Genomic DNA, 27,068 nt, shown 5'->3' with positions numbered 1-27,068 from the left:
CTAAAATAAAAAGGGTTTTTTTCTTTATAAGGGAATATACATATAGATAATATAATTTTTTTAAATTTAAATGGTATATTTGTAAAAAAAGTTTTAAAAGTAAGAAAAAATAAGTAGGAAATAAATACAAATGTTACCTTCATTGTTAGAAGTTTATTCTTTGGAAGTCATTCGTAATCGAAACATTAATTTTGAGATAGATTGTTTCATTGGGAGAATAAAAAAACTTGAGTTGTTTTGATTTTTTAACAGAAATAATGAAGAAAGGTTTAAGAAAAAGCTTTCTCTGTTTAGGTATATATATGTGTAGTATATTAATAATGTAACTGTTCATGGAAAATTGTTTTCTATAAAATTGTTCTATGTATTTATCACAAAAAATTAATTATAATAATAATACGGGGTAATAGTTATGTAAGAAAAATATACATACAAGCTAATTATTTCCTAAAAAGTTTTTTTTTTTGGTTTCTTGCATTATATGATTGAATACGTTTCATCTAATAAGACGTCATACGACACGTGTAGTCATTATCTATTAAAAAACTAGCATTTTTAAATATTAGTGTTACACCCAGCATGTGAACAAATTCTTTTGAGGATATATTTTCAATTTTCGAGCTAGTACCCATTATATTTGCATTCATGGATATGACTATTATAAGTATGACAAACAACTTTTAAGATTGCCCTCTCAAAAAAAAAAAATTTTGGCCCCGCCTCCCTCAATTAATCTTGTAGCTCAAGCCTGGCTTCATAACTTAAAAATCCTCCTAACTTTTAGATGAGGACATGTGAAAAAATCAAGGAGTGAGATTAGGAAAGAGAATTAGTGGTATCCACATGTCACCATGTAAAGCTATTAGGATGGTTTTTAGGCTAATTTTTTACGAGGATAAATCATTTTCCAAAAAATATTGATCAATTCCACAAAATGAATTAGTCATCCTTAAAAATGGGTTATGCACATAGCACATTTCAATTAGAAGGATGAAAAAGGTCATTGATAATTGTAATTGACATATGCTGCATTGATAAACCATTCTTTCTTCAATGACAGGCTGACATTATACATTGTAATTTGCCAAATTAATCGGGAGAGTAAAATAACAGTAACTATGATTAGTTTTCAAGTTTGATTGATTAAAGAGAAATCAACTGTAGCAAGTATGGTATATGTGCTTTTAAATACCCATCAGCCAAGCATCGATATCATTGCTTTACAAGCAAACATGCTTTTAAAATTGTCAAAAAAAAAAGTGGAATAATAAAATAATATCAAAATTCTCCATTTCTCCTACAAATAAGTTATTATGTTGTGTACAAATTAGTCTTGAGCCCCCCTTTTTTTTCTTTAATCTTTTTGTCATTACATTACATCAATAAAATAACGAGTGTGAAATGAATAATTTGCTGCACTTTTACTATTTTATATAAACCTTTATTTGTAATAGGTTACTCATTACAAGTTTCAAACACAAAAGTAAAAAGTTAAAGCAAATTCTATTTTCCACCGAAAGGAACCATTTTGACAATACCTAATTTAGCCTATAACACTAATTTTTATTTGTATAAAAAAATAGAGTTAATTAATTTATGTTTATGATTTTAAACATAATTGAGATTAGCCCATTACAGTTTCATGATTAATGGCATTAAACAAAAGCTTGCAAGATCTTCAATGGCTTTTCCAATCAATTCAAAATGAAAGTTTTAACCTTCAAAATATTTCTTTCCATCTTTTACAACCAACTTCATGTTGTTATCAAGAAAGTTATGAATCCATTCATATAAACATTTCTAGTGACGCACATTTTCATTTTTCAGAAATCCTTTCACTCCTAGCATCATCTTCAAATACCCGTCTTTCGTTACAAAATCTTGAGTTTTACCAAGTTGAATGGGAGTTGGAAGAAGTAAAGAGCCTCGAGGTTCTGCTTGATGGTTCTTCGAATGTAAAACAGCTTGTGTTCAAGAAAAACAAGCTAAATGCCGAATGCATGGAAGTACTGGCGAAAATATTGAAAAGAAATGATGTGATTAAAGAGATGATGATTTCTGAATCAAGAATTGGTTCATATGGAGCTAGTTTAATTGCTTCAGCGTTAAAGGTGAATACTTGTTTAGAGGAGTTACAAATATGGGAGGATTCAATAGGATCAAGAGGGGCAGAAGAGCTCTCAAAAATGATCGAATCAAATTCGACGTTGAAGTTGTTGACTATATTTGACTCAAGTTCAATCACAGCCACACCATTGATATCTGCAGTGCTAGCTAGAAACAGATCCATGGAAGTTCATATATGGAGTGGAAAATATAATAACAACACCAGCTCAAAAGTCGTTGAATTTGCACCCGAGAGTAACACACTACGAATATACCGGCTAAACATTTCAGGGGCATGCAGGGTGGTTTGTGCTCTAGGGTGGAACACAACTGTCAAAACACTTGACCTGACTGGGATCAGGTTAAGATCCAGGTGGGCAAAGGAGTTCAGGTGGGTTCTTGAACAGAATCGGAGTCTAAAAGAAGTTAACCTCTCAAAAACAAGCTTAAAAAACAAGGGTGTTGTTTATGTTGCAGCCGGACTTTTCAAGAACCGGAGCTTGGAAACCTTGCATTTAGATGGTAACCGGTTTAATGGGGTTGGTGTAGAACACTTACTTTGCCCATTAACACGATTTTCCACTGTTCAAATTCAAGCTAATATAACATTAAAGTCGATAACTTTTGGAGGGAAAAAAACCAAGATACGTAGGAACGGGTTGATTGCAATTTTGCAAATGCTAAGCACTAATCAAACTGTAACAAGATTGGGCATCTATGATGACCAAAGTTTAAGTCCACAAGATATAATCAGAATCTTTGTGACTTTGCAGAAAAATGCTAGTTTGAAACGATTGTCATTGCAAGGCTGCAAAGGGGTTGATGGTGATTTAGTGTTAAAGGCAATAATGGAGACTTTACATGTCAATCCTTGGATTGAGGAGATTGATCTTGCAAGAACCCCACTGCAGAATTCAGGAAAATCAGAAGAAATACATCTAAAATTGGGTCAAAACGCGATATCCGAACCTGAAGTTGAAGTTGATTTGCTTAAGGATATGCCCATGACCGTGCCCAAGAGCTGCAGAATCTTCATTTGTGGGCAAGATTTTGCAGGTGGGTTTTATATGATCTTTTATACAAAACTGCATTTGGCAATAGTAAAATTAGAACCTCATATTCATGTCATGGAACCTATTTCATGGGCAAATTGCATAAAGAAACTAACATACTTTAGCCTGATTTCTATTTGCGGTAACAAATTTCTAAAAGTTTTTATTCGAGGCAATCTTCTAAGATAATCAGTTTTTAAGTGTCGTATCAGAATATAAGTGAAAATGATCAAAGTTATTACCAATAGCTTTCAAATCATCATTTTGACTAGCCTACAGGTCAGATTACCAAACTAAGAACTCTTGAAAGTTAGTTACCCTGTGTCAAAAAGTTTTGACAGTATGTCACTTTTTATGCAATTTGCCCTTCTTTCATAATTCATTGATATATTCAAGCATATATTATCTGTATACAGGAAAAACAACACTATGTAATTCCATATCGAAGAACTTCTCTTCTTCAAATGTTCCTTACATCGAACAAGTTAGAACTCTTGTAAATCCAGTTGAGCAAGCGATTAGAACGACAGGAATGAAAGTAAAAACATTGCAGGATGAAGATACAAAGTTTTCAATATGGAATCTGGGAGGTCAACAGGAGTTCTTCTCCTTTCATGATCTCATGTTTCCAGGCCACGGAAGTGCTTCGTCTTTTGTGATTGTTTCCAGCTTGTTTCGAAAGCCAAACAACAAAGAGCCAAAATCGCCATCAGAGTTGGAAGAAGACCTTCAATATTGGCTCAGGTTCATAGTTTCTAACTCAAAAAGGGCAGATCAACAGTGCATGCTACCCCATGTAACAGTAGTGCTAACACACTGCGACAAAATCGACCAAATGTCACCGGATTTCCAAAATACAGTAAATGCTGTTCAAAGAATAAGAGATAGATTCCACGGGTACGTTGACTTTTATCCAACAGTATTCACAGTTGACTCGAGATCATCTGCATCTGTGAGTAAACTTACACATCACCTCAGGAAAACCAGTAAAACTGTTCTGCAGAGAGTCCCTAGAGTTTATGAGCTTTGCAATGATCTCATAACAATATTATCAGAATGGAGATCAGAGAATCATGATAAACCGGCGATGAAGTGGAAAGAGTTCAGTGATTTGTGCCAAATTAGAGTCCCATCTCTAAGAGTTCAATCAAGAAACAATCAGATAGTAAATAAAGTGGAGATGCGGAGAAAGGCGGTTGCAACATGTCTACATCATATTGGAGAGGTGATATATTTTGAAGAATTAGGATTCTTGATATTGGATTTTCAGTGGTTTTGTGGTGAGGTGCTTGGTCAGCTTGTGAAGTTACATGTTAGAAATCCGGGCAATGAACAAAGTAACAGGGGATTTGTGAGCAGGAAAGAGTTAGAGAAGATTCTGAGAGGGTGTTTACAAAGTCATGTTCCGGGAATGGGATCAAAGATTTTTGAGAACTTGGATGCTAGTGATCTTGTGAATATGATGCTAAAACTTGAACTCTGTTATAAACAAGATCCATCTAATCCAGAATCTATGTTACTGATTCCTTCTTTTCTTGAAGAAAGCAGAACAAGAACTCCAAGATGGCCGTTAATCACATCCGATTGTATCTTTGGAGGAAGGCATCTCGAATGCCATGATTCGAGCCACATGTTCCTCACCCCAGGCTTCTTTCCAAGATTACAGGTATCTATACTCCTTTATATATTTAACCCGTTACACCCCAAAAGTTTTTTAAAAGTAATATAATATGGTTCCTTAATCTATCACAACCACTTATCTTTCAAACACCCCATAACTTTTAAATGTCAACCACTCATCCTCAAAGACATTACTTATAATCACAACCTTCATTTCACTCAACTATTGATGCTTTGAACCATATAATTCATTTCATGCACCTATTAATAACTGCAATTATACAAATAAAAGAAACGCGTAGCGTAATACGCCCACCCTCATTAGTTGTCAACCAGAAAGTGGTCGGCCTCACCGCATTGTACAGGTATATACTAGTATATTCTTTGTTGAATCAGGGTTATTGACCAATTTGCTTTGGGTTGTGTTTTTATAGTCAACGAGGCAAATCAAAAAGGTTTAAACAGGTCACCATAAAGAAAGTTTGACAAAATAGTATTTCCAAGTAAACTGACCCAACCCGTTTGAAACTGTACAATAAAATGACCTATTTCAAACCCAACCTGCTCAAACACCATCTGAGCATCACCATGGATCACTCTAAACATTCAATACATGATCAATTTTTTTCCCTAATGACTAACTATCTAATTTCCTTCCAAAAACAGGTTCACCTACACAATAAAATTATTGGACTCAATAGCCAACATGGAGCAACTTACAATCTAGAGAAATACCTCATCTTGATAAACATAAATGGGGTTCATATCAGAATCGAGCTGGGAGGACAGCTCGGATACTATGTTGACGTGCTTGCTTGCTCTAGCAAAAATCTAACCGAAACCCTTAAGCTCTTTCGGGAGCTTATATACCCAGCCATCCAAAGCCTTTGTCATGGGGTGACATTAACGGAAAACGTCCTTCGTCCAGAATGTGTCAAAAATCTTACACCCCCTCGATATCGCAAATCCCAATTTGTACCTCTCCCTCAGTTAAAACAAGCTTTGCTCTCAGTTCCAGCAGATTCTATGTACGATTATCAACATACATGGAGTCCAGTTTCTGACTCAGGTCGGACAATATTGAGAGCTGGGTTTGATTATGCTCGGGATTTACTATCGGATGATGACTTCAGAGAAGTACTTCATAGAAGGTATCATGACCTTTACAACCTAGCTGTGGAATTACAAGTGCCTACAGAGAACAACTCGGATGAAACAAATCGCCCTCAAGAAGATGAAATAGGAAAAATTGACCCGTCATTTGCTGGGATTGCTAAAGGAGTGGAAGAGGTAATTCAGAGACTCAAGATCATTGAGCAGGAAATCAGAGATGTAAAACAAGAAATCCAAGGGCTGAGATACTATGAACATAGACTCTTGACAGAGCTTCATCGAAAAGTTAATTACCTAACTAATTATAATGTTCATATGGAAGAAAGAAAGGTACCAAATATGTTTTATTTTGTGAAAACCGAAAACTACTCTAGAAGATTAGTCACAAATATGATATCTGGGATGACTGCACTTCGGCTTCACATGTTGTGTGAATTCAAAGGAGAAATGCACGTCATAGAGGACCAACTTGGCTGTGAAATGATGCAAATAGATAACAGAGCAGTTATGTCTTTAGCTCCATACATGAAAGGTTTCATGAAGCTGTTGACATTTGCATTAAAAATTGGTGCTCACGTAGCCGCAGGAATGGGGGAGATGATACCAGATTTGAGCCGAGAAGTGGCACATTTGGCAGGAAATCCACTTGTTTATGGAGCTGCAGGTGCTGCAGCAGCAGGAGTGGTAGGGGCGGCAGCAGTTGGAGGAAATAGAGGGCGGTCAACCGACATTCAGCAAGATATGAAAGCAGCACAGCAGTGGGTTGTGGATTTTCTAAGGGAAAAGGGGTGCTCTACGGGAAAAGATATTGCTGAGAAGTTTGGATTATGGAGAGTTAGATATACGGATAATGGTCAGATTGCTTGGGTTTGCAGACGTCATATGTATACAAGATCCAATGAAATAGTCGAAGTGCCTATGTGATAAAGAAAATATGAGAGACTCAGAGACCCCTAGATCGTTTAAAATCAAATTACCTTTGTATGTGTCGGATGTACATCTAGACTCTAGTTTATCGATAGATATTTTACGATCCCTCCTCCATAATGTGTGTCACTTCGTAAACCCATAAGTGATTGGCTGAATGACAACAAAAGGTAACCATATAAGATAGTTGTTCTATCTCATAATTTCCTAACTTTCAAAGAAAGTTACCTTATTAAAATGCAAACATAATCCGGCAGTTACCTTATTAAAATGCAAACGTCAAATCTAATAAAGTCAGAAACTTTGATCATGCTGATCATGGCACCTGAATGAACACGTTTTTTACAAGTCATGCCTTTTAGCGGTACAAATAAAGTGTATAACTTAAAAAAAGGGTACCTTTTTATGCAAATTTCCGTAGATAACATTCTTGAAGTCCGACTAAAAGGGCATGTGTTTCACTCTCGGCTTAAAATATCACGATAGCATATGGAGGGATGTTTTGGTCTACATTAGGCAAATTCCTATAAATCAATATACAAGAATTACGATAACATTTAATGACTGGCCAAGATTCATGCTTAAAATATGAAGCTGTGTACGACGGATACTCCCTATGCATAAAACGATAACATTTAGCGACGTAAAAGCAACGACAAATGTTTCAGTACTACTATTGATGACTTCCTAAAACCTAATGTATCTGATAAATTGCAATTCTATAATAACATATTCTTCAAAAATCCTACAAGTACTAATCATTTACTACGATAACTTTTACCGTGCTTTTAAGATAAATTTTTAATTTTTAACTTCTGATATTATTACTGTTTCTAATTAAGATAATTAACGTATAGGGTTAAATCAATTATGTTAGGTTTAAAACTGAGGTTACAGCGAATAACATGAAATTGGAGAACATAATGTTGTAGAGATTAAATTAATCGGAGAGTAGATTTATCACCAGCTATTTTCTGATGAAATTTCGCCGGAAAAGCAATTGAACTGGGCGCGGTTGTTTAATCATATTCCTTCTCCTGTCTTTCTCCTTCGGTAAAAAGGTCAATTATTATCGATCGACTCGGATTAGTCGGATCTAGCCCACCTCAAGTTACATGTATTTGAAGGTGAAGATAATTAACAAGTTTACGAGTCGTTTGGATCGTGACAAACTGACAATGCGATGGAATTAGAATTTGAGATTTTTTTTTAAAATTTTTAAGTTAGTTTGGCGTTAGATGCAATTTTAACCAGTGATTTATTAGACCTCCAACTCCCTATTCATGAAAAATACTTTGAGATGAGAAACTCAATATTCAAACTCGGGACATTAAGTTAACTCATCTTCAGAAACCACATAGTCGATTTAAAAGATACTCTTGGCCAATCCACCTAATGAAGTCGGTTATTAAAGATTTTTAATAATGTGAGATTTTTAGAAAAATGATTAATTGATAATTGATTAAAAGAGCTTATTCTATTTCAAATTCCTTCTATCACCCAAAATTTTAATTGTAAATATTTAAAATTGACAAATTGATAATGTTTGATTTTCTTATCGTATCTATTTTTTTGCTGTTAAAAAAAAAATACTTATCATGTTTATCACTTTGTTTAGTAGACTAAATAGAGTAACCATCAGAATAACATATTTATTCATTTTACTTGCAAACATTGGAAGAAAGTGTTAGAACAATCAACCCCTACCTCTAACCTTGCATCATTCTTGAACTATTTTCTCATTATCTTTTGTACTCTTGTAGTTATTCAAAAAACACAAATGAAGTTTTTCATGTTTAAATTATACTTGAAGAATGAACTTTTTGATTTAGATATATGCGGCCTAATAAAAAAAAATCCATGATTGTTTTTACTTTTTAGAGTATTTCATTGATATGGAGTTTTTACTTTTTAGAGTACTTTTTGAGAAGTGATATTAGTACCACATAACTTGATTAATTTACTACAAAAATGCATTAACTATTTCTACAGTGTGTCATAATACTTGTACTGCATGGTAAATTCATCAAGTTATATGGTACAAATATCACTTTCCCTTTTACTTGTACCCTTACAGAAAATGATTAATTCACATAACATTTCAAACATATAAAATGATAAATCCTTTTAATAATTAGTCTAAAAATTCTTTTAAAACTATAATAAGGTGACATGTGATATCTACTAATTCTCTTAACTAATTTTGTCCCCTAATTATCCCATTATCATCATCTTATTATTAGAAAGATTTTTATTATATTTAGTTAGAAGAGATAATCATTTTCATCTAAAATATCAAAACGCGTGCAAAATCTCATAACATTATCTTGCTTTAATTTGGATGTAGGGCCATGCATTGGACTTATTCGCATTATTGTCAATCTAACTTTATTACATGAATCTTTGAGATCTTAATAAATTGGATCAATCTTAATATGCCCATAACAAGTAAAAAAAAGTTCATGATTTCAACATCACTCCAAAACGAGCCGTTTTGGTCTTTTGGACCTTTTGATATCTTAAAAAAATTATATCTAATTTGTTTTTTATTATGTTTCTTTTTGAGTTAATACATAAAAATAACCGTCAATTATTTATATTTTAAGTAATACATACTGACATTCTTAATTCATTCAGCCACTTAATACATTCAGCACTTAATGACTTAAAAAAAAAAAACAGACCCTTAATCAAAAATGAGTATCTTGATTATCAAAGGGTAAAAATTTCTACACAAATTTTTTTTTGTCATACATATTAAATTTTTTGCCTATGACAAAAATTATTATGTTTGAGATTTAAAGTCCAAGCTTATATCATAGAAGCGAATTGCAAAAAACTTATTTAAAGAGTGTAAACAGGTCAAGTCGGTTTGGCATTCTTAGTCTTAGATATGTTCATTCTATAATAGCAACTCATCTCAACTCTCAAATCTCAAATTAAAATAGAAGTTTGCAATCCTTATAAGCTCTAAGTTGTTTGAAAGAGCATTGTGCTGATTCTTATAAGCTCTAAGTAGTTAAATTATCAGCGTGCGACTCTTATAAGCTCTAAGTTTATTAAAATAGAAATGTGCAACTCTTACATGCGACTCTTATAAGTTCTCTGTTACATCGATGGTGTAGGGAGCTTGTAATAACCATGATATAAATATATTGGATTGAATCTTTGGTTTAGAGGGAGATTGTACTTTGTAGTAACTGTAATTGTAAGATGCTAATTAAGTTAGTACATTGATTCTGGTTTTGAGGTCTAACACATTCGGTCTAAAATACCAGATTACCGGGTGATCATGCTTAAAAAGGGTCTATAATGTAATGTAAACGTTATAAGTCAGTATTATCATGTATTCACTAATTTTATTCTGCTTCTGCTATGAAGTTTTTGAAATCAGAAACTACTCAATAACACAAGATTAATACCAAAAGTGGCAGAACAAATAACAAAAACACACAAAGCATGAAACACAGTGTTCCATACATACGACAAGATTAGTGACTATTGATCATCCTTTCGAATCTAAATCTCTGATGTCCATACTTATAACAGCTTCAAAAGAACGCTCTACTCCCGTAAAACACACGTGGCCGGGTCCCTTCTGGTGTTTGCGTGTTCTGACCCGAGCTAGAGTTCCCTGAACTCGTCTGCTTCTCATTTTCCATCTCCAATGGCAACTTCATCTTGGCCAACGACTCGGTAAACTGCTGCATACTCTTCATGTATAGATCCACAAAATCTTGCTGAACCACTTTTTGATCGTGCTCAATGTTCACTTTCAACTGGTCTACTGAATCACCAACCGAACCACCTTCAACCGGTTTATCTTTTGGGGGTGACACAGATTCTTGATTTCCAGATTTCAAGTTTTTATCGGAATAAGAAGATTCAGCACTTGCAGCAGGTCCCGAAGCACATTGAGATCCATTGGTTTTCAAGTTTTTATCGGAATCAAAAGATTCAGTGCTTGCAACTGAACCCGAAGCACATTGGGATCCATTTGTTGACACACTAGCCGGGGGTGAGTCAGGCTTAGCATGGTCCAACCCAAAGGGTGCACCATTTTCTGAGCTCGCCTGATCATCTGTATCAGACGAGACTAAACTTTCTGAGCTCATCCCAAAATATTCCGACACCATCCTCTCATTTTCATTCGCCGTTTTGGGATCTGGGAACTCCAGTTTACTGAACTCTGATTGGTCAGGCATGTCGGACTCAGATGGCTGCACTGGAGGTGAAACAACAATCACATCCGGTGACACTCCATTGTATGACAGCGAAAGCTGAACAAACCCGGAAGGTGAGTGGAAAACATCACTTGAAGACAATGTGAATTCCTTTTCGCGTTCCTCTTTCTTGATAATAATATCAGAAATTGGGATCAATGCAAATCCAAGCAATTGATCTTGAAGATAATTTCTAACCCGGCTCAACATAAATATTTCACATTTTAGTGAACCATCAACTGTGGGTACATTGATATAAAGGTTTTCATTGAAGACAGGATTTTGTCCACCACCGTTTATTGTCTGTGTTGTGACGGACTTTTCAGGGTTGCTAGTGAGAGAAATTTTGGCATAAACATCTTGTTTGTGGTAAATGCATATGTTTTGAATATCTCTAGCTTGGTGAACGTAAACCTCAAGAACACCAAGGGATGGATCGGTTTTCTTTGATACACAACTTTGGCTTTTTCTGAAATCAGCAAGATTATGCTTTTCGGGCTCAGGATGGAATGATGACGTCTTAAATGGTGATACAACAGATTGAGGAGATTCCATGAACTTAGACCTGGAAAGGCAAAAATTTTGAGAAAAATCAATAAACGGCTTCTTTATAGAGCCTTAGTGTGTTACTGGTCATCATCTGTAAAATACAAAAATGACTGGGAAGAAAAAAGGATTATATTCAAACAAGTAGCTTAGACGACTAATGAGTTTTGATGTCTGTTTATTGACTATTGCAAACTTGAAGCCATCGGAATTAGCTTCAATTGTTCGATACTCATGATTATTCAGCTTTAGATACCTACCAAAGGGCTTTAAGTGCAAATGATATACGAGGTGGCCCAAAGATCAAAAAGTTGTGGGTTCGAGTCCTATTGAAATACATACGTGAAAATCGTGTGTGTTACTATTTCTCTTTCAAAAACAAAGAATCAGATTGAACTTTGAAACTAGCAGAATAAAACCAACTAATTTAAGGAGCAAAATCAAATCTTATTCATTATCTACTTATATCTATGGATTCCTTAACTACTAGTCTACCAACAACATAGTGACTATGATAATTCAAGAAGCAAAATTAAATCTTATCACTATCTCTTATACTATATCTTATTGCACTTGAGTATCACATTTAAATTATTCAATACTAATATACTACTTAATCATTTTCATTTTAGCACCCCAACATTTGAGCAAGTTCATGAATATTGATCAAAGTTATACATATGTTCACCATATATAAGCATTCAAGATTCAATTACTCAAAACATTATGCAACAATTCTATCATCAAAATCAAAATCACCTAACCTGGATTGAAATGGGAAACACAATTCTCAAAAGGGAAAGCAGAGTAGGGAAAGCAAATAAAAAAAAATACAGAGAGGTTATCTGGGAACACCAATAAAACCAAATCCTAGTTTTGACTTGATCACCTATATACATGCATATATATATATACATGTATATATATAGAAAGAGACCCACAAAAAGAGTTATCAAACACCCAAGTGACTAAATAAGCCCTATGATCATTAAACAAAGATATGGCACAAAGCTCAATTCAAGAAGTACTAGTAGTATTTAAGAAGCATATACATATAAATACCTATAAAGTTACCTACTTTACCTCAAATAACTAAACCCCAGAATCCAAGAGAGCAAAAACAGGGAAAAGGGTATGCTAAAACTATACTAGATATAGATATAGATATTGAGATCTAATGTAATCATAATTTTTTTTAAAAATTTAAGCTTTTTTTACATAAAATTCCAAGAAAATTATAAAAGCAGATTAAATAGTGAAAAGGGTAAAGCATAAAGATGTAAAAGTGCATACTAGTCCTTTCTTACCTTTTGTTTAGACACTAGATTCCAAGAAAATTGGCTGTAAAATGTTGGTGTTTTGATGCAACAAAATCTTGGATAGAATCAAGGTCAGGAATTATAGGGATTAAAATGACTGTTTCTGTGTCTGTGTGTGTTTTTATTAGTATGTGTGTGTGTTTGGATAGATTTTGAGGGTGGTGGGTATTTAATTATTCTTCTGAAAAATCAAGTACAAATTGTCTGCTAGTTGATTAAAATAGAAATGAATAATGATGGATTTATAGTTACCGACATGTGGTTCGCAAAGGAAAAATTGACGAGGTTTTCAACCTAATTTGGGTGGGAAAATATATATTTTATGTTAATTGTGTTATTATAATATTAGAGCATGATATAATTGAGATAATATTGACTGATTAATATATTTGCTGTTTTACATTAAAGTAATGTTTAAAGTTGGGCAAATTATTAGTTTCATATATTATTCTTTTAACTGGTATTTTCCTAAAACATTTTTCTTCCCTTCTTATTGGGTGCTACATTTCACATCATGTCAAATTGTCAATATATTTTTATTTTCTACATACATTTGCCAACAATGCATTTTCTTTACTCTTTTGTTATTTTCAATTGATTAAACAAACCTTTTCTAAATGCTTAACATTCAACATGATCTCACATGTTTCGTCCCTCGCTCGTCTCTTTACGACAAGCCTCAAGGAAGTCTTTGGGGAAGACACGAGCTGGTGACGACTTTGTCGGGGTTCATTAAGAAACCTACTCGCTTTACGACCCAAATTGTAACATAAAGTATGCTATTTTATATTTATTGTTAAAAATCACTTGTGAAGTGAAGATAAGTAAAAAGCAAAGATAAAGATGACACGTTTTTGGGATTTAGCCTAACTGGATATTTATTGTCCTTTATGTCTTTTAGTCAAATATTGATTACGGGTTGAAATCTTTGAAATACATATTGAGAAATCCTTGCCAATGAGGTGTAGCATGGGGGTTTTCTAGTAGCATATAGTTGGTTTCCTCTAGAACGGTAGTGGGACTTCCACTGTCAGTCATGCCCTTGTATTGATTGTGTTGGTGCCGTGGTCGATCTCTACCGGACGATGAAAATGTAATACCGTTGTGTCCAATTACCACTGCTATTAAAAAATAATAAATTAAATTAATAAAAAAAAGAGATAAAGATGACCGTGTGAAAAAATAACTTCTTAGTTTGTTTTTCCAATTATTATTAGGGTTAAGTCACTGGATGACCAACGTACTTTCCTTCTTGTACATGGTTGCCCATCAAACCAGAAAACTAAGCTAGATGACCAACATACTTTTCAAAATTGTACATGGTTGACCAAAATTTTACCTTTTTACCGGTTTCTTTATCTTTTTCTGACGTGGAAATTACAGGTCGGATTTCCACTCAGTATATGTGTATATAAAATACATTAACCGTCTTTTTTTCCCACCAAATCCCTTTCCCCCCATATCCCATTTTCCCCCAAATTGAAAACCCTAAATTAAATATATCTTCTTCTTCGTCATCTAACAATCTTCCATCTAATTGCGGTTGTAATCAACCACTGAAACTTCACACTTCATAGACATCCCATAACCCTGGAAGACGTTTTCTTGTATGTCCTTATTCAATGGTATGTTTAAAGTGTATTTCAGTTATTATTTTATGCCCTAAATTCAATTTTTAATTTTTTTTCTTTTCTTATCAAAATCCACAACTCAGATGTGAACAATTCTTTTGGGTCGATCCTGAAATCGAAAATGTTCGGTATAAAGAATTGTTATATGACTTGTATTGGAGGATGAACAAGCAAGAAAAAGGGTCACTTTACTAAAGATGTGAAGAACAAGGATTTGCTTCAAGTAATTTAAAAGAAAATACGTTTAACCGGCTATCACCGGTCAACCGGTAAAATTTTGGTCAACCATGTACAATTTTGAAAAGTATGTTGGTCATCCAGCTTAGTTTTCTAGTTTGATGGGTAACCATGTACAAAAAAGAAAATACGTTGGTTATCCAATAACTTAACCCTGTAAGATATTGGGCAATGTTCAAAATAAGAAAAAGATATTGGGCCTTGCGGCCCCTTATAGTTTTACATTAATCAAATTATCCCAATTTTGAATATGTACTTTAATATACACAATATTTTACTTTTATTATTTTATGGGAAATGAGTAAATAGCAAGATAGTCTGATAATTTAAAGATCTATGACTTTATAAAAGCAATATTTGAACTATAATATTTTTGTACATTTAACACTTAAAAGTTGTATTCAAAGTCGAGTATAACAAGAATATGATGACATACTAAAATAATAATTGTTAAATTTATATAATTATTTTACGTAAATCTGGATATCAATTTTTTTTTTTTTTTGAAATTTATCTGGATATCAATTAAGATTTAAAACTTTCATAAACTTTTATAAGCATATTAATATAATATGTGTGACTTTAAAGGTTTCCGAATTTTGATTAGTTTATTGTTCATATGTGTTTGACACCAACACTCATATCATTTTCTTCAAAAGAAAAATGTCAATGCTTTTACGATTACCGTTACTATTACTATATATAACTTTAACAATGCGTTATGTATGTTTTGTTTTAAGAAATGCCCGAAAGCTACTTTAGATCATTTATCGTGAGAATATTATTCATAATTAGTTTTTCAAGATTGCAACATTATTATACATTTATACCTTTAATAGAGATAAAGATGAACATGAGCTATATTGTTTGACTATGTTTCAAATCTTCAAAAATAATATAATTTTGGTTCACGAGATTCACAAGGTACATTTTTTTGTTTCATTTTGGGCATCAAAAAGTTAAGGGTCGGCTCTGATTTGAAGTTATATTTATTAGGCTATGATTAAACTTATTGTTTTTCCATCTCTATATATCTTGGAGGAACTGAAATGGACGATATATAACCCAAGTTTTATATTTTAGAAATGCAAGGTTAAGCTAGTGAATAAGAGACTTGTATTTGGCTCAAACTTCTTATATAATACTTGTTAGTATATTTTTCCCCCTTATATTATATATACTTAGTACGTATTCGTGTCTTGAAAAGTGAGAACCAATTAATACATGTGAAGCGAATAATAAGCTTTTTCAGTTTGTCAACTTATATAGGCAGCCGTAGGAGAATTGATCGATTTTGCGAGTTCATCAACTATCAGATTTGAGGTTTTGATCGACAAGAAGATATAAGCCATAAAAGTTGCTGATCAAATGTTGGTTAATGCGTGTTTTTCGTTTGAGTTATCGTGGCTATTGTTGTATTGATTATATATTAAATGAACTCGATCACAAATCTAATAGTAGTGGGTTTGTAGTACGTAGTTATATATGCATCGCACAGTACACACGATAAGCTAATTTTTTTTACAACATCATATCATAGTTCGTAATATTACTCTCTTGTTGAGTATCATATATGTATCATTATAACTTGATAACCGTTTCATTTCACCCATTTCATAACTTTTGTTAAACTTCACCAGTTTGTAAGATGATTTTTGGCCATTGTACAATACATATACTTCACCAAATCAACATCATATCAAAAAATAAAAAATGAAAAAATCTCAAATTACTTTTGAACTAGTAATCTTATTCAAGACGCGCGTTCAACCCACCATTAATCAACAATTAATCTGAGACCACCATTCATTAAAATTTACATTTAAGAAAAAACAGAAATCATTCGTTGTTGAAGTCACAAATCTTCTATCACGAGTCTCATACAATGGTGTGGGCTCACTGTCCAGTGTTACACAAAAAGACAACGAGACAATGTAGGCTCTTGTGACCCGAATATTATTAGTACTATCCATATGTGATCAAGAATCTCTCTAACACGAAACCACTTCAAATATCATATTCACATATTTAAAAAAAAAACATGAATTTTACTAGATTAACATTGAAGTGAATCTTATATTCAGATATCATTCAAGATAAAGCAATTCCTATTGCTATTTTTTAACAATTAAACTTTAATTTACCCAAACATACTAGATTGAACCAGTTGAAAGTCTCAAGTTTGCAACGATTATATAATTAAACGACTAACGTAAATTATATTAAGAATGTAAGACAAGAATGTATACACGTTTAATCATATGTATTTATTAATTAAAGAGTAAATACATGGTCGATTTACAAAAAAAAGAAGTAAAAAAAAATACTTGTTAAGTTCTTGGACACACAAAAACTTAACTGTTCTACAATGAAATAAAAACACACAAAGTGACAATTGTAGAACAAACCAACAAGAGTTGCGGCTAGGTCAAGTGATTCTTTATATAGGCAGATATGAGAATCACATGACAACCCAATAGATGTTGACACATGAAGGTTGTCAACCATCTATTGGAGGATGGTTCAGATCTGCAGGGTTCTCCTTTCTTCATCTTGTTTGTTTCCCAAAATGGCATAAAAGAGAAACTCCTTAGTGCCAAATCGGTACAAAGTCACATGACTTCATCTTGATCTTGCAATACGTGTTCTTGGGACAATCATTCTTATCTTCATTTTCCCGCCCATATTTGACTTACAAAACATGACGATGAGTCATTGAACTTATGCTTTAACTCGAAGATAATAGAGGTCGCGAGAGCTCGCTGATAAAGTAGCTCGCTGAGTCTCTCAGCGAATCCATGACTCAACACCAGTCCATTGGACAATAATAGCATAAAATAAAAAGAAAAATAGAAGTAGATAATAACTCATAAAGGAACACTTGAATTTAATAGATTAATTAAAAAATATTATACAAAGATTAAAATATATATATATATATATATATGATTTCAAATTATACGTATGGCTAGTTGTATAGAAAATTCACAAGAATTTGTTTTAATGTTTCCAATAAGCTAATTAATCAATGAATATAAAATAAAAAGTTTTGCAAGAATCCTTGTGCATTAACTTGTAACAAATAATCAAAAAATTCTCATCATAAATGAGGTTTTTGAACATGTAGTTATACGACATTAATCGAAAGATAATCTTTAGTTCAAATTAACAGAAAAGGATAAATAAAAGATAATAAAATTGTAACATTTAAGACATTTGACTATTTTGACTCGTAACGAAACAAAATTTAACGGTATGATTAAATGATTAATTCCTGAACGTTTTGTCGTGTTTTAACGTAACGTTGAATTTATTGGTGTTTACTTCTTTGTTTTAGCGTTTAAATGGTTAACGTTTAGCTATTTGTCGGAATTTAGTTAAATTGAAGTAAATAAGCTTTTGTAATGAAAAGGTAAGCATGTGAATAGTCACTAGAGGCGTAATTCCAAAATATGTTTGATTTTGTCGACGAAGTATTTGAATGAATCTCTAGTCACAAGTTTAACGAAACGAATCATTTCTCGAGAGAAACCGGAACCAGTCGTCAGAGTGCTTTGGGGGAATAAAACCCTTCTTCCCTTCTCTCTTCCTTCATTTCTCCTTCTTCTTTCTCTCTCTAAACTATCTCTTCTCTTTTTCTCTCTCAAATGGATGAGCAAAAACACTCTCTCCCCCTTTCTCTCAAGAGAAAGAATCAAAGGAAGAAAACAACTAAACTTTTATGTAATAATAATCTAGTGCATGATTCAAGACCTCATTTCCTTTCAATCTTGCAAGAACAAGTGTTCATCCCCCCTATTTGTCTCAAATTCAGATTTCATACTTGTAGGACGAATTGCTAAGTGTTCTATAGCTCAAAATGTTCCCTTTAACTGGTGGAATACTTCCTTATTATAGATCTAAGCGATTTGTGGTCGATTCAAGTGTATAATGGTTGCTTTTGCTTAAAACGGGTTTTGGATTAGATCTTAAGATTTAGGAAGTGAGTTTTGTTTAAGATTTGATTTTTACACTTCTTTTCACTTGTATTAAGTTGTGTTAAAGTTTGAAGCTTTGATTTTGACGTGTGATGGGTCGATTTGAGGTCAAAAACGTGTTTTTTCTGCGTCTGAAGCATATCGCATCGTGAGGCTGGTATGTCGCGTCGTGAGTCTTGCCCAAACTTGAAAAATGGTGTTCAGGTCAAAATATCGCTCCGCGATGTCAAAATATCGCGTCGTGAAGTCAATTTATCGCGCCGTGATACACTGCTGAAAAGTCATTTTTAAACGTCAATAACTTTTAAACTGTAAATCCGTTTTTGACGATTAAGGCGGCCATGGATGCGTAATTGAGTCTACTTTCTAATGGTATAAGCCTCTGAGTCAAAAACATAGTTTGAACAATTCAAAAGTTTTGATTAAGCTACAGTGGTCATGTCCCGACTAGTCATTGTGAAACAAAACGTAATGATTCCACCTCGGTTGGATCAAAGCCTTATAAAATAGACATAATAAAGCTTTTATAGTAATATTAGGTCAATATTGATTAAGCCTTTTGATGTGCTTTAGGATTAATGTGATACGTGTATGATATGTTTCAACTATCGTGGACGTCGGTTCTACTTCCTTTCATCTTGGGCTTGCTATTGCTCATCACAAGTGAGTTTCGTAAACCCTCCCTACTCGATTGAGACTCAGGCTGAAAAGTGTACATGTTTGTTTGATTGTTGCTTAATCGATTGATTGATTGTTCGATTGACGAAATGACTTGTTGCTCGATTAATTATGCTTTCGTTTATGAATACATGTTGTGGTATAGATAGTTGTACATACATGGAAGACGGTTATACTTTCAATGAGTAGTAGATGTGGTGGGAAGGCTGCGGGTGACCCTATATATAAGCATCGATGATTCCTTGAAAGTAGAATCGTATGAAGTGTATGATCTGGTTACTTGCATTACTGAATGGTTCGTATGGATTACTTGATCCTTCTTATGCATTTAGATTTACTCTACGTAATTTCCATGTCGTGTTGTGCTTTTCTTGTGATAGTGTTACAAAAATAAACATCTACATAGTTCTTCATGAAATGTAATTATCTATAGAAATTTTGTTGATCGACTAACATAAGTTAAAATTTAATTAATTGAATTAAGTCACATGTGTAATTTGAAAAATTAGAGAAATTGAAAGTTTTGATTGACCAATTTAGATTTGATTAGTTGCCTTTAGTGTATATATATATATATATATATATATATATTAAAACAGTAGGAATCCGAATTATTCTAAAGCTTTTAAAAAATCAAACATATTTTATAATATTGCCACATAGGATTTTCATATTTTTTTGAGCACATTCAAATTTTTTGACAATATTTTTTTCTTTTTTATATATATCCTTAAAAAAAGTTATAAAAAATCCTAATACAAATTGTTTTTAAAAAAACAAGTCACGTATATCTTAGTTTGGTAAAGATATTTGATATCATAAATAAAGGGAATTATATTATATATTTATATTTTATAATAATAAATTTTATATAGAAATCATACTAACTTTTCTAAAAGAAATAATTTCAGTAATAGATGTTATTGTTAAAATCTTGAATCTATACATTTATATTTTAACAATTTTTGGGTTTCAAATATGATGAATTTAGGTGATGTATCACATGTATATATCGTGATTTTGAATGTTTGTCTACGCACACAGGAGAATTATGTCTTAAGGGGTTATTACTTATCCGCATATTGCAACAAGAAAAGGTATGTATAACTTTAGTTTTTTTGCCCATGATTTTTTTTAATATATATGTTTTGATTCTAACATCATATGAAGTGAAAATGCAAAATCTCACCTTCATCAATCTGTAGCTGAAATCGCCACCCTGGTCGTTTCCATTACTGAAGTTAACTTTTATTCTCCTAATTATGTGCCGAGGAAGTATATTTTAAATGTCATTTATATTTCAAAAGCTTTTCTTTTTTACGTAGATTATATTTAAAACTATTGTACGTCGTGCGGGTAACCATTAGAAATCTTAGACTTTCAAAGCCCTTCTCAATTCTAAACTATCTTAAAACATTACTACATTGGATTTTATCATATGTGTCATCTCTATTTTTTTATAATTTTTTTTGAACAAGAGTGGTGATTGGACTCAGCGGTATGACTCTTCATTGTCTGATAGAGATTGACCACGTCACCAGCACAGTCAATCCGAGGGCATGACTGGCGGTGGAAGTCCCACTACCGTTCTGGATGAAGCTAGCTAAATGATAGAGAAAACCCCCATGCCACACCTCATTGGCAAGGACTTCCCAATATGCCTTTCAAAGGTTTTAAATCCATGACCAACCTTTCGCTGAATGAGATTTATCTTTCTTTAGATTAAATTATTTTAAATATTTAAAAAAATTTATGATTTACCTAATTTCCAAATCTTATATAGATATTAAAATTATTTATTTTAGGTAAAAATTTGTTTTTTAAACAAAAACGAAAATCCCGAAATTAATTGTACATTTTTATCGATAGCTACTTTGGATTGCATAAGTATATTTTACATTAGAGTTAGATATTTTATTTATCAAATTTTTAATTTTATATAAATAAGTATTGGCTTTTAGATTATTGTGTATGTAATTGGTTGTGTCTTTTTGGTGTTTCATAATCCTTAATTAAACTCGATGCGTGACATTTACCATTTTGACAAACATATAATAAGGCGTATTGTTTTAAAAGCATGTTATAATCGTTTAATGGTGTCACATATTTTATTTAAAGATATGTTGTAATCGTTTATAATCTATGTAGCCGAGTCCAAATTCAATGCATGTTGTTTAATGTTTTTGTTAACCAGTTTTTTTACTAACCATAATATGAAAATACAAGGATCAATGAATGATATGGTTTGTATGAATTTACACAAAACAGTGAAACACTTTTACTAATACTTATCAATGTCCACGTCTATATATATGTATATATCACATTAACGATATTTTAACTAGTCACACATCATGCGGATAAAATACCTAGTATGTATATATATATATAAAGATAAAGATTGATTAAAGTTTAAACTACATAATAAGATAATATTCTTTAAAAACATCTAAATTTAATATTAAAATATAAACTTTAGTGCGCTCTTTTTTTTTTTTCAGACGATATATCACGCCATGGCCGTTTATATTAGATTAGTCCAATCGTAGGTATGACCGACCTTTGAGTGCGATGCTGACGGTTTTTATTTGACGGTCGTAATTTATAGTCCCACATTCTCAATGTAGTACAAATTGGTCCCACAAGTTTTGAAACTGTACATCTATAGTCTATACTACACACTTCTTCGGGCTAGACTAAATTCACAATATCAATCGGTTAAATAATTGAAAAACATTGTTACGTAACCCACTAAATGTTTGATTAAACGAAAGAAAGTAGTAATTTATAACTAACTATTTTGTAACATTTTTTCTAGAAAAATAATACATTGACGAATGATTTAACTATAATAAATAAGAAATACAGTAATAATTTATGGAAATAAGCAATATGTTTCTAGTAACATATAATTTAGATACTTTCAAAAGTAAATGAAGAATTATATGCGGGTATTTAAAATAGTTAGATGACCGAAAAATGTAAATATGTTTTAAAACTTTGCTTTGGAAACACATATTTATATGCTATTAGAAGCATATATGTTATTCCCATAATTTATATCACAAACTCATCTACCACAATGATGCCAAGATCATGAAAAACATGATTTTTCATGTAGATATACAATGTTTTATATGCATGGAAATAAAAAAAATCATATATAGTTGCTTCTATATTAGACAAGACTCTGTCAAGGGCATGCTACAACTCGAATTCGCCGATACATGAACTCCAAATTGCAGTTGGGGTCGAACAAAAATTCTAATTTGACTATCTAAGTGATAGCTTCTCAATTAATCCGAATTAAAGTTTGATTTTCAATAAACTTGTCTAATTGGACTTTAATTTAAATTTGGATCACTAATTGGATCCTTCTTTTTAAGGAAAAAAAAAGTAAAAAGGAAATTTTTTTTGTTGCTTTTTTCATATTTGATTTTAAGTTTGAAGCTAAACTCAAATTAGATTAAGAGTTCAAATACAAACTACTTAGTAAAAAGTGACACAAAAAGGAAACGGCAAACTGTAGATACCACACTAATGGATGATTTAAAGCAATCTTTTAAATACCGTCGTATCGGATTTGATTGCGAATACCGGTTGCATTCTGATATGTGTGGGGTTTTGTAGTTGTTGGGCCATTATTGGGCCTGTACAAAGTTTGTAATATACAAATGGGCTTTTATAAACATTCTGACATTCTATTGCTCTTAATTCTTAAATATATACAAATAGATGGAAACATTTGTAGCAAAAAAAAAAAAATATAATAAGAGATGGCCAGAAATAATAGATAATAGAGCCAGAGAGGTGGTGCTGGTGCTGTGGTTTGATAACTTTGATGGTGTGTTTTTGTTTGATCGTGGGCAATGGTTTTGTTGTTAGTAAATAGTCATTAGGTTAGACTAAACGGAGTGGCAATGTTTTTGGCCGACCCTCGCCCTCTCTCGCCCGACGTCGCCCCCCACACCACCCCCGTCCACCGACTTTCCTTTTGCCCGACTTCTCCCCCTCGCCCGTTCCATCTTTGACCATCCAAACTTCAAGATTTTTTCCCCCTTTCCAAAGCCATTAACGGCTATTTTTTTTTTCTTTTTTTTTTTTTAATTTTCCCCTTCCTATATATATCTTCATCTTCTTCCTTTTTTAACAAAACATATACATATATACAAAACACCATCACACACACACACATAAATCTTCTTCCATTTTTACATAAATATATACATATATTACGGATATAGATCCTCCATCACCCTCTTCATCCGATGATTCAATCGATCTCGATGACGCTATTCTTAGTACCGTTGCTTTGACGGTTACTACTATGATTCAAGCCGCGGAAGACGGGGAAGACGAGGAAGATCAACTTTCGCTTAGAAGACGAACGGTTCTGGAACGTCGATGTGAAGAGGCATACGCGTGATTGGTCCGCCATTACTTTGCCGAGCGCCCCGTATTTGGCGCGAGAGATTTTAGACGACGCTATCGTATGAGCAAGCGACTATTTTTGAGAATTACAAATGATTTGGAAGAAAGGTATCCATATTTTCAACAAAGAATGGATGCTCGTGGGAAGCTGGGTTTCATGCCGATACACAAGACTACCTCCGCGCTTCGTCAATTAGCATATGGGTGTAGCGTCGACTTGTTTGACGAGCATTTGGAGATGTCGGCTAGGACTTCCCGGGAGTCGCTAATTTATTTTTGTAAAGGTACATTTTATATATAGTTATATCTTATTTACTTACTTACTATATATATAGTTACTTATTATTTAGTTAGGTATATAATATTTACTTACGTATATATTATTTATATAGTTAATTTTACATTTATATAGTTATATTTATATAGTTATATATCAAATACTTACGTACATTATATATAGTTACATATTATTTAGTTTGGTATATAATATTTAGTAACGTACATATTATTTATATAGTTAATTTTACATTTATATAGTTATATATTAATTTTACGTATTTATAAATAATTTAAATAGGTATAAATGAATTGTATGGACCGACATACCTACGGAGACCTACATCTATGGATCTTGAGAGAATATACGATGTGCATGAGCAGCTTCATGGTTTCCCTGGTATGATCGGTAGTATTGATTGCATGCACTGACCATGGATGTGTCCAACCGCATGGTGCGGTTTGCACACCAGAGGGAATGTTGGTAGACCATCATTGATGCTTCAGGCGGTTGCGTCTACTGACTTGTGGATTTGGAATGCATATTTTGGTCAGCAGGGGTCCAACAATGACATCAACGTGTTTGAGGCATCCCTAGTCTTGGAAGAAATTATATCTGGCTTGGCACCTACATGTTAATTACGTACTTAACGTTTAAGTATATAATATGTAGTAATATATTATATATGCTTTTGTTAACTAATATTAGCTTTTGTTTAATTTACAGCGGGTTTTTATGCAAACAACAACTACTATAAAGCCGGATACTACTTGACAGATGGCATCTACCTTGAGTATTCCACTTTTGTGAAGACTTTTATCGACCCGATTGATGAAAAGAGAAAATACTTTAAGAAAAAACAAGAATCGGCGCGAAAGGATATCGAGAGAGCATTCGGGGTTCTTAAAAAGCGTTGGAAAGTTGTTAGTTTTCCCTCACGGTTTTGGGACAAGCAGAGGATGCATGACGTGATATACGCATGTATCACCCTACACAACATGATATTGGAGGATGAAGATAAAGCTTTTTGTCAAGACTTCAACGATGAAGACTCGACACTAGACCCGGCGTATTGGGAACAACAAACTTCAATGGAGCAACGGATCGCGAATTCACAAGCCGTACGAAATAGCCAAACCCACAACATGCTCTTAGCGGATTTGGTAGATCATCTTTGGGAAAACAAGAGGGGAAATCATCCACCATACGTGCTGTAACATTCGCGAATTTTGACCTATTTGACAATGTGATTAATTGTAACACTCATGGTGATGGACCCGTTGACTTTTGTTAATTATGCAGGTAACATTTGTCTTTTTTTTCGGATTCATCCTTCATGTGTATAACTCATGCTTCTAGTAGACTAAATGTGGCGAAATCAGAAGATAGACTAATTCGTAGAGTATTAGTCTAAATACACAGAATGAGACTAATTCGTAGAGTATTAGTCTAAATAGACAGAATGAGACTAATTCATAGAGTATTAGTCTAAGTGCTGGAACCCCACACCCCCTTTTATCTCAGATTTTATTTTCCTCCCACCCTCCATTTCTTATCCTCCTTTCTCTTTCTAATTCTCTCCCATGAACACACACACAAACACATATCTCTCTCTCTCTCTCTCTCTCTCTAGATTTCTATCATATTTATAAAAATTTAAGCAAGATTATAACTAGAATAATAATCATCATGATCTTCTAAACAACATATCAAAGATTTGAAGGTCAAAGTCCAAGAAATTCTTCCATCTAGCTAAAATTCGGGTTTGACTCCTTGAAGATAATTTTGGTAAGTAAAACTCATCTCAAATCCACCATTTTATGTTTATGATCATGTTTCTAGTCAAATCCAAGTGTTCTTGAGTGAAATTGTAGGTCAAAAGTGAAATGGGTCGAAATTAGGGTTTCAAAGTGGGTAAACTAGGTCAAATCCGAATCTAAACTAAAAATGGATGTTCTAAATCGATTTTTGCAGTAAATGTACCTAATTTTCGTTCATATATACTTCCAAATGAGTTCCAAGCCTTCAAAAAGGTAATTTGGCTGATTTAGGGTTTTTTCAAAAGTCAAAGTGGGTCAAAAACGGGTTTTGATGATTTTGTGAGTCATGGGTTAAACTTTTGAAGTGGGTTATGTTCGTTAATGTTATTTCATGTCTAATAAAGCATGAAATTCAGTTTTGAAGCATTACAAACCGGTTTCCAGTGTCTAATTAGGGTTTGGATGTTCTTGGTCAGGTTTGACTTTTTAGTCAAACCATTCTTACCCATGTTGTAGCCTACTTCCTTCTTGTATGTCTTTAACTCGTTTAATCCTTGTCAAGTCGATTCTTAACATCCTTTTAACCTCGTATCAATCCAACAAACATCGTTTTGATTCTTATGATCGAACGAGTCCCGAATAATGAAATTATGAACGTGTATTGATATGCATATATGTATAACTATAGGTTGGGATCGTGTGACGAATATTGTGCGCTTGTGATCATTCTTAACTTGTTTATGCCGACAAAGGTGAGTTTCGTAAACTCTCCCTACTCAATTGAGATTTGGACTGAAAAGTGTACATGCTTGTTGATTGTGGCTAAATCGCTTGATTGATTGTTTAATTGACGTGATGACTTGTTGCTCGATTAACTAGGCTTTTGATTATGATTATATGTTGTGGTTTGAATAGTTTTACATACATGGAAGACAATTATACCTTCAATGAGTAGGAGATGTGGTGGGAAGGCTGCGGGTGACCCTATATATAAGCATCAATGACTCCTTGAAAGTATAATCGTATGAAGTGTATGTGCATCGTGTGGTCGTTAACTAGATACATTATGATATGATTCGAGACGTTATGTTGTGGTGCTTGTTAATGGACGTTATATGTGGTGTAAGACGTTATGTTGTGATACGTGTTAATGAACGCCATATGTGATGTA

The 27,068-nt window shown here is 33.0% G+C and overlaps 3 protein-coding genes and 1 long non-coding RNA gene across 5 annotated transcripts; 2 read left to right on the top strand and 2 right to left on the bottom strand.

The window, feature by feature from the left end:
* The first annotated feature begins 1,649 nt into the window (after positions 1 to 1,649).
* Positions 1,650 to 6,984, top strand: LOC122602142 (protein TORNADO 1). Its single transcript, XM_043774868.1, has 3 exons — positions 1,650 to 3,162; positions 3,575 to 4,824; positions 5,445 to 6,984. The coding sequence occupies exons 1-3, from the start codon at positions 1,650 to 1,652 to the stop codon at positions 6,813 to 6,815; spliced, it is 4,134 nt and encodes a 1,377-aa protein (XP_043630803.1). The 3' UTR covers positions 6,816 to 6,984.
* LOC122602143 lies at positions 1,673 to 7,987 on the bottom strand. The gene is made up of 5 exons (XR_006324164.1): positions 7,783 to 7,987; positions 7,218 to 7,342; positions 7,080 to 7,143; positions 6,869 to 6,971; positions 1,673 to 3,191 (listed from the first exon to the last, which is right to left on the bottom strand). It is a non-coding gene; the product is annotated as an uncharacterized LOC122602143 (long non-coding RNA).
* Positions 7,988 to 10,199: 2,212 nt separating this feature from the next.
* LOC122599454 lies at positions 10,200 to 13,064 on the bottom strand. 2 transcript variants are annotated; one of them, XM_043771969.1, is made up of 2 exons: positions 12,895 to 13,064; positions 10,200 to 11,606 (listed from the first exon to the last, which is right to left on the bottom strand). In XM_043771969.1, exon 2 carries the CDS (start codon positions 11,594 to 11,596, stop codon positions 10,370 to 10,372), a length of 1,227 nt encoding a protein of 408 aa, XP_043627904.1. In that variant the 5' UTR covers positions 11,597 to 11,606; positions 12,895 to 13,064; the 3' UTR covers positions 10,200 to 10,369. The 2 variants fall into 2 exon arrangements, with proteins under 2 accessions (XP_043627904.1, XP_043627905.1); XM_043771970.1 differs by lacking the exon at positions 12,895 to 13,064 and adding an exon at positions 12,671 to 12,715.
* An 11,510-nt stretch (positions 13,065 to 24,574) lies between these two features.
* LOC122601610 (protein ALP1-like) lies at positions 24,575 to 25,354 on the top strand. The gene is made up of 2 exons (XM_043774359.1): positions 24,575 to 24,770; positions 24,864 to 25,354. The coding sequence occupies exons 1-2, from the start codon at positions 24,575 to 24,577 to the stop codon at positions 25,352 to 25,354; spliced, it is 687 nt and encodes a 228-aa protein (XP_043630294.1).
* The last annotated feature ends 1,714 nt before the right edge of the window (positions 25,355 to 27,068 follow it).

This window comes from Erigeron canadensis, chromosome 5 (assembly GCF_010389155.1).
Source record: "Erigeron canadensis isolate Cc75 chromosome 5, C_canadensis_v1, whole genome shotgun sequence".
Lineage (NCBI taxonomy): Eukaryota > Viridiplantae > Streptophyta > Magnoliopsida > Asterales > Asteraceae > Erigeron > Erigeron canadensis.
This window is presented reverse-complemented; position numbering and strand designations above follow the sequence as displayed.

What these genes read in the sequence shown, in the direction of transcription:
- LOC122602142 (XM_043774868.1), top strand. Translation starts at nt 1,650, where the DNA reads ATGGCATTAAACAAAAGCTTGCAAGATCTTCAATGGCTTTTCCAATCA. An exon ending in TTGTGGGCAAGATTTTGCAG is followed by an intron (nt 3,163 to 3,574) that starts GTGGGTTTTATA and finishes ATCTGTATACAG; the next exon opens with GAAAAACAACACTATGTAAT. An exon ending in GCTTCTTTCCAAGATTACAG is followed by an intron (nt 4,825 to 5,444) that starts GTATCTATACTC and finishes TTCCAAAAACAG; the next exon opens with GTTCACCTACACAATAAAAT.
- LOC122599454 (XM_043771969.1), bottom strand. Translation starts at nt 11,596, where the DNA reads ATGGAATCTCCTCAATCTGTTGTATCACCATTTAAGACGTCATCATTC.
- LOC122601610 (XM_043774359.1), top strand. Translation starts at nt 24,575, where the DNA reads ATGTGTCCAACCGCATGGTGCGGTTTGCACACCAGAGGGAATGTTGGT. An exon ending in ATCTGGCTTGGCACCTACAT is followed by an intron (nt 24,771 to 24,863) that starts GTTAATTACGTA and finishes TTTAATTTACAG; the next exon opens with CGGGTTTTTATGCAAACAAC.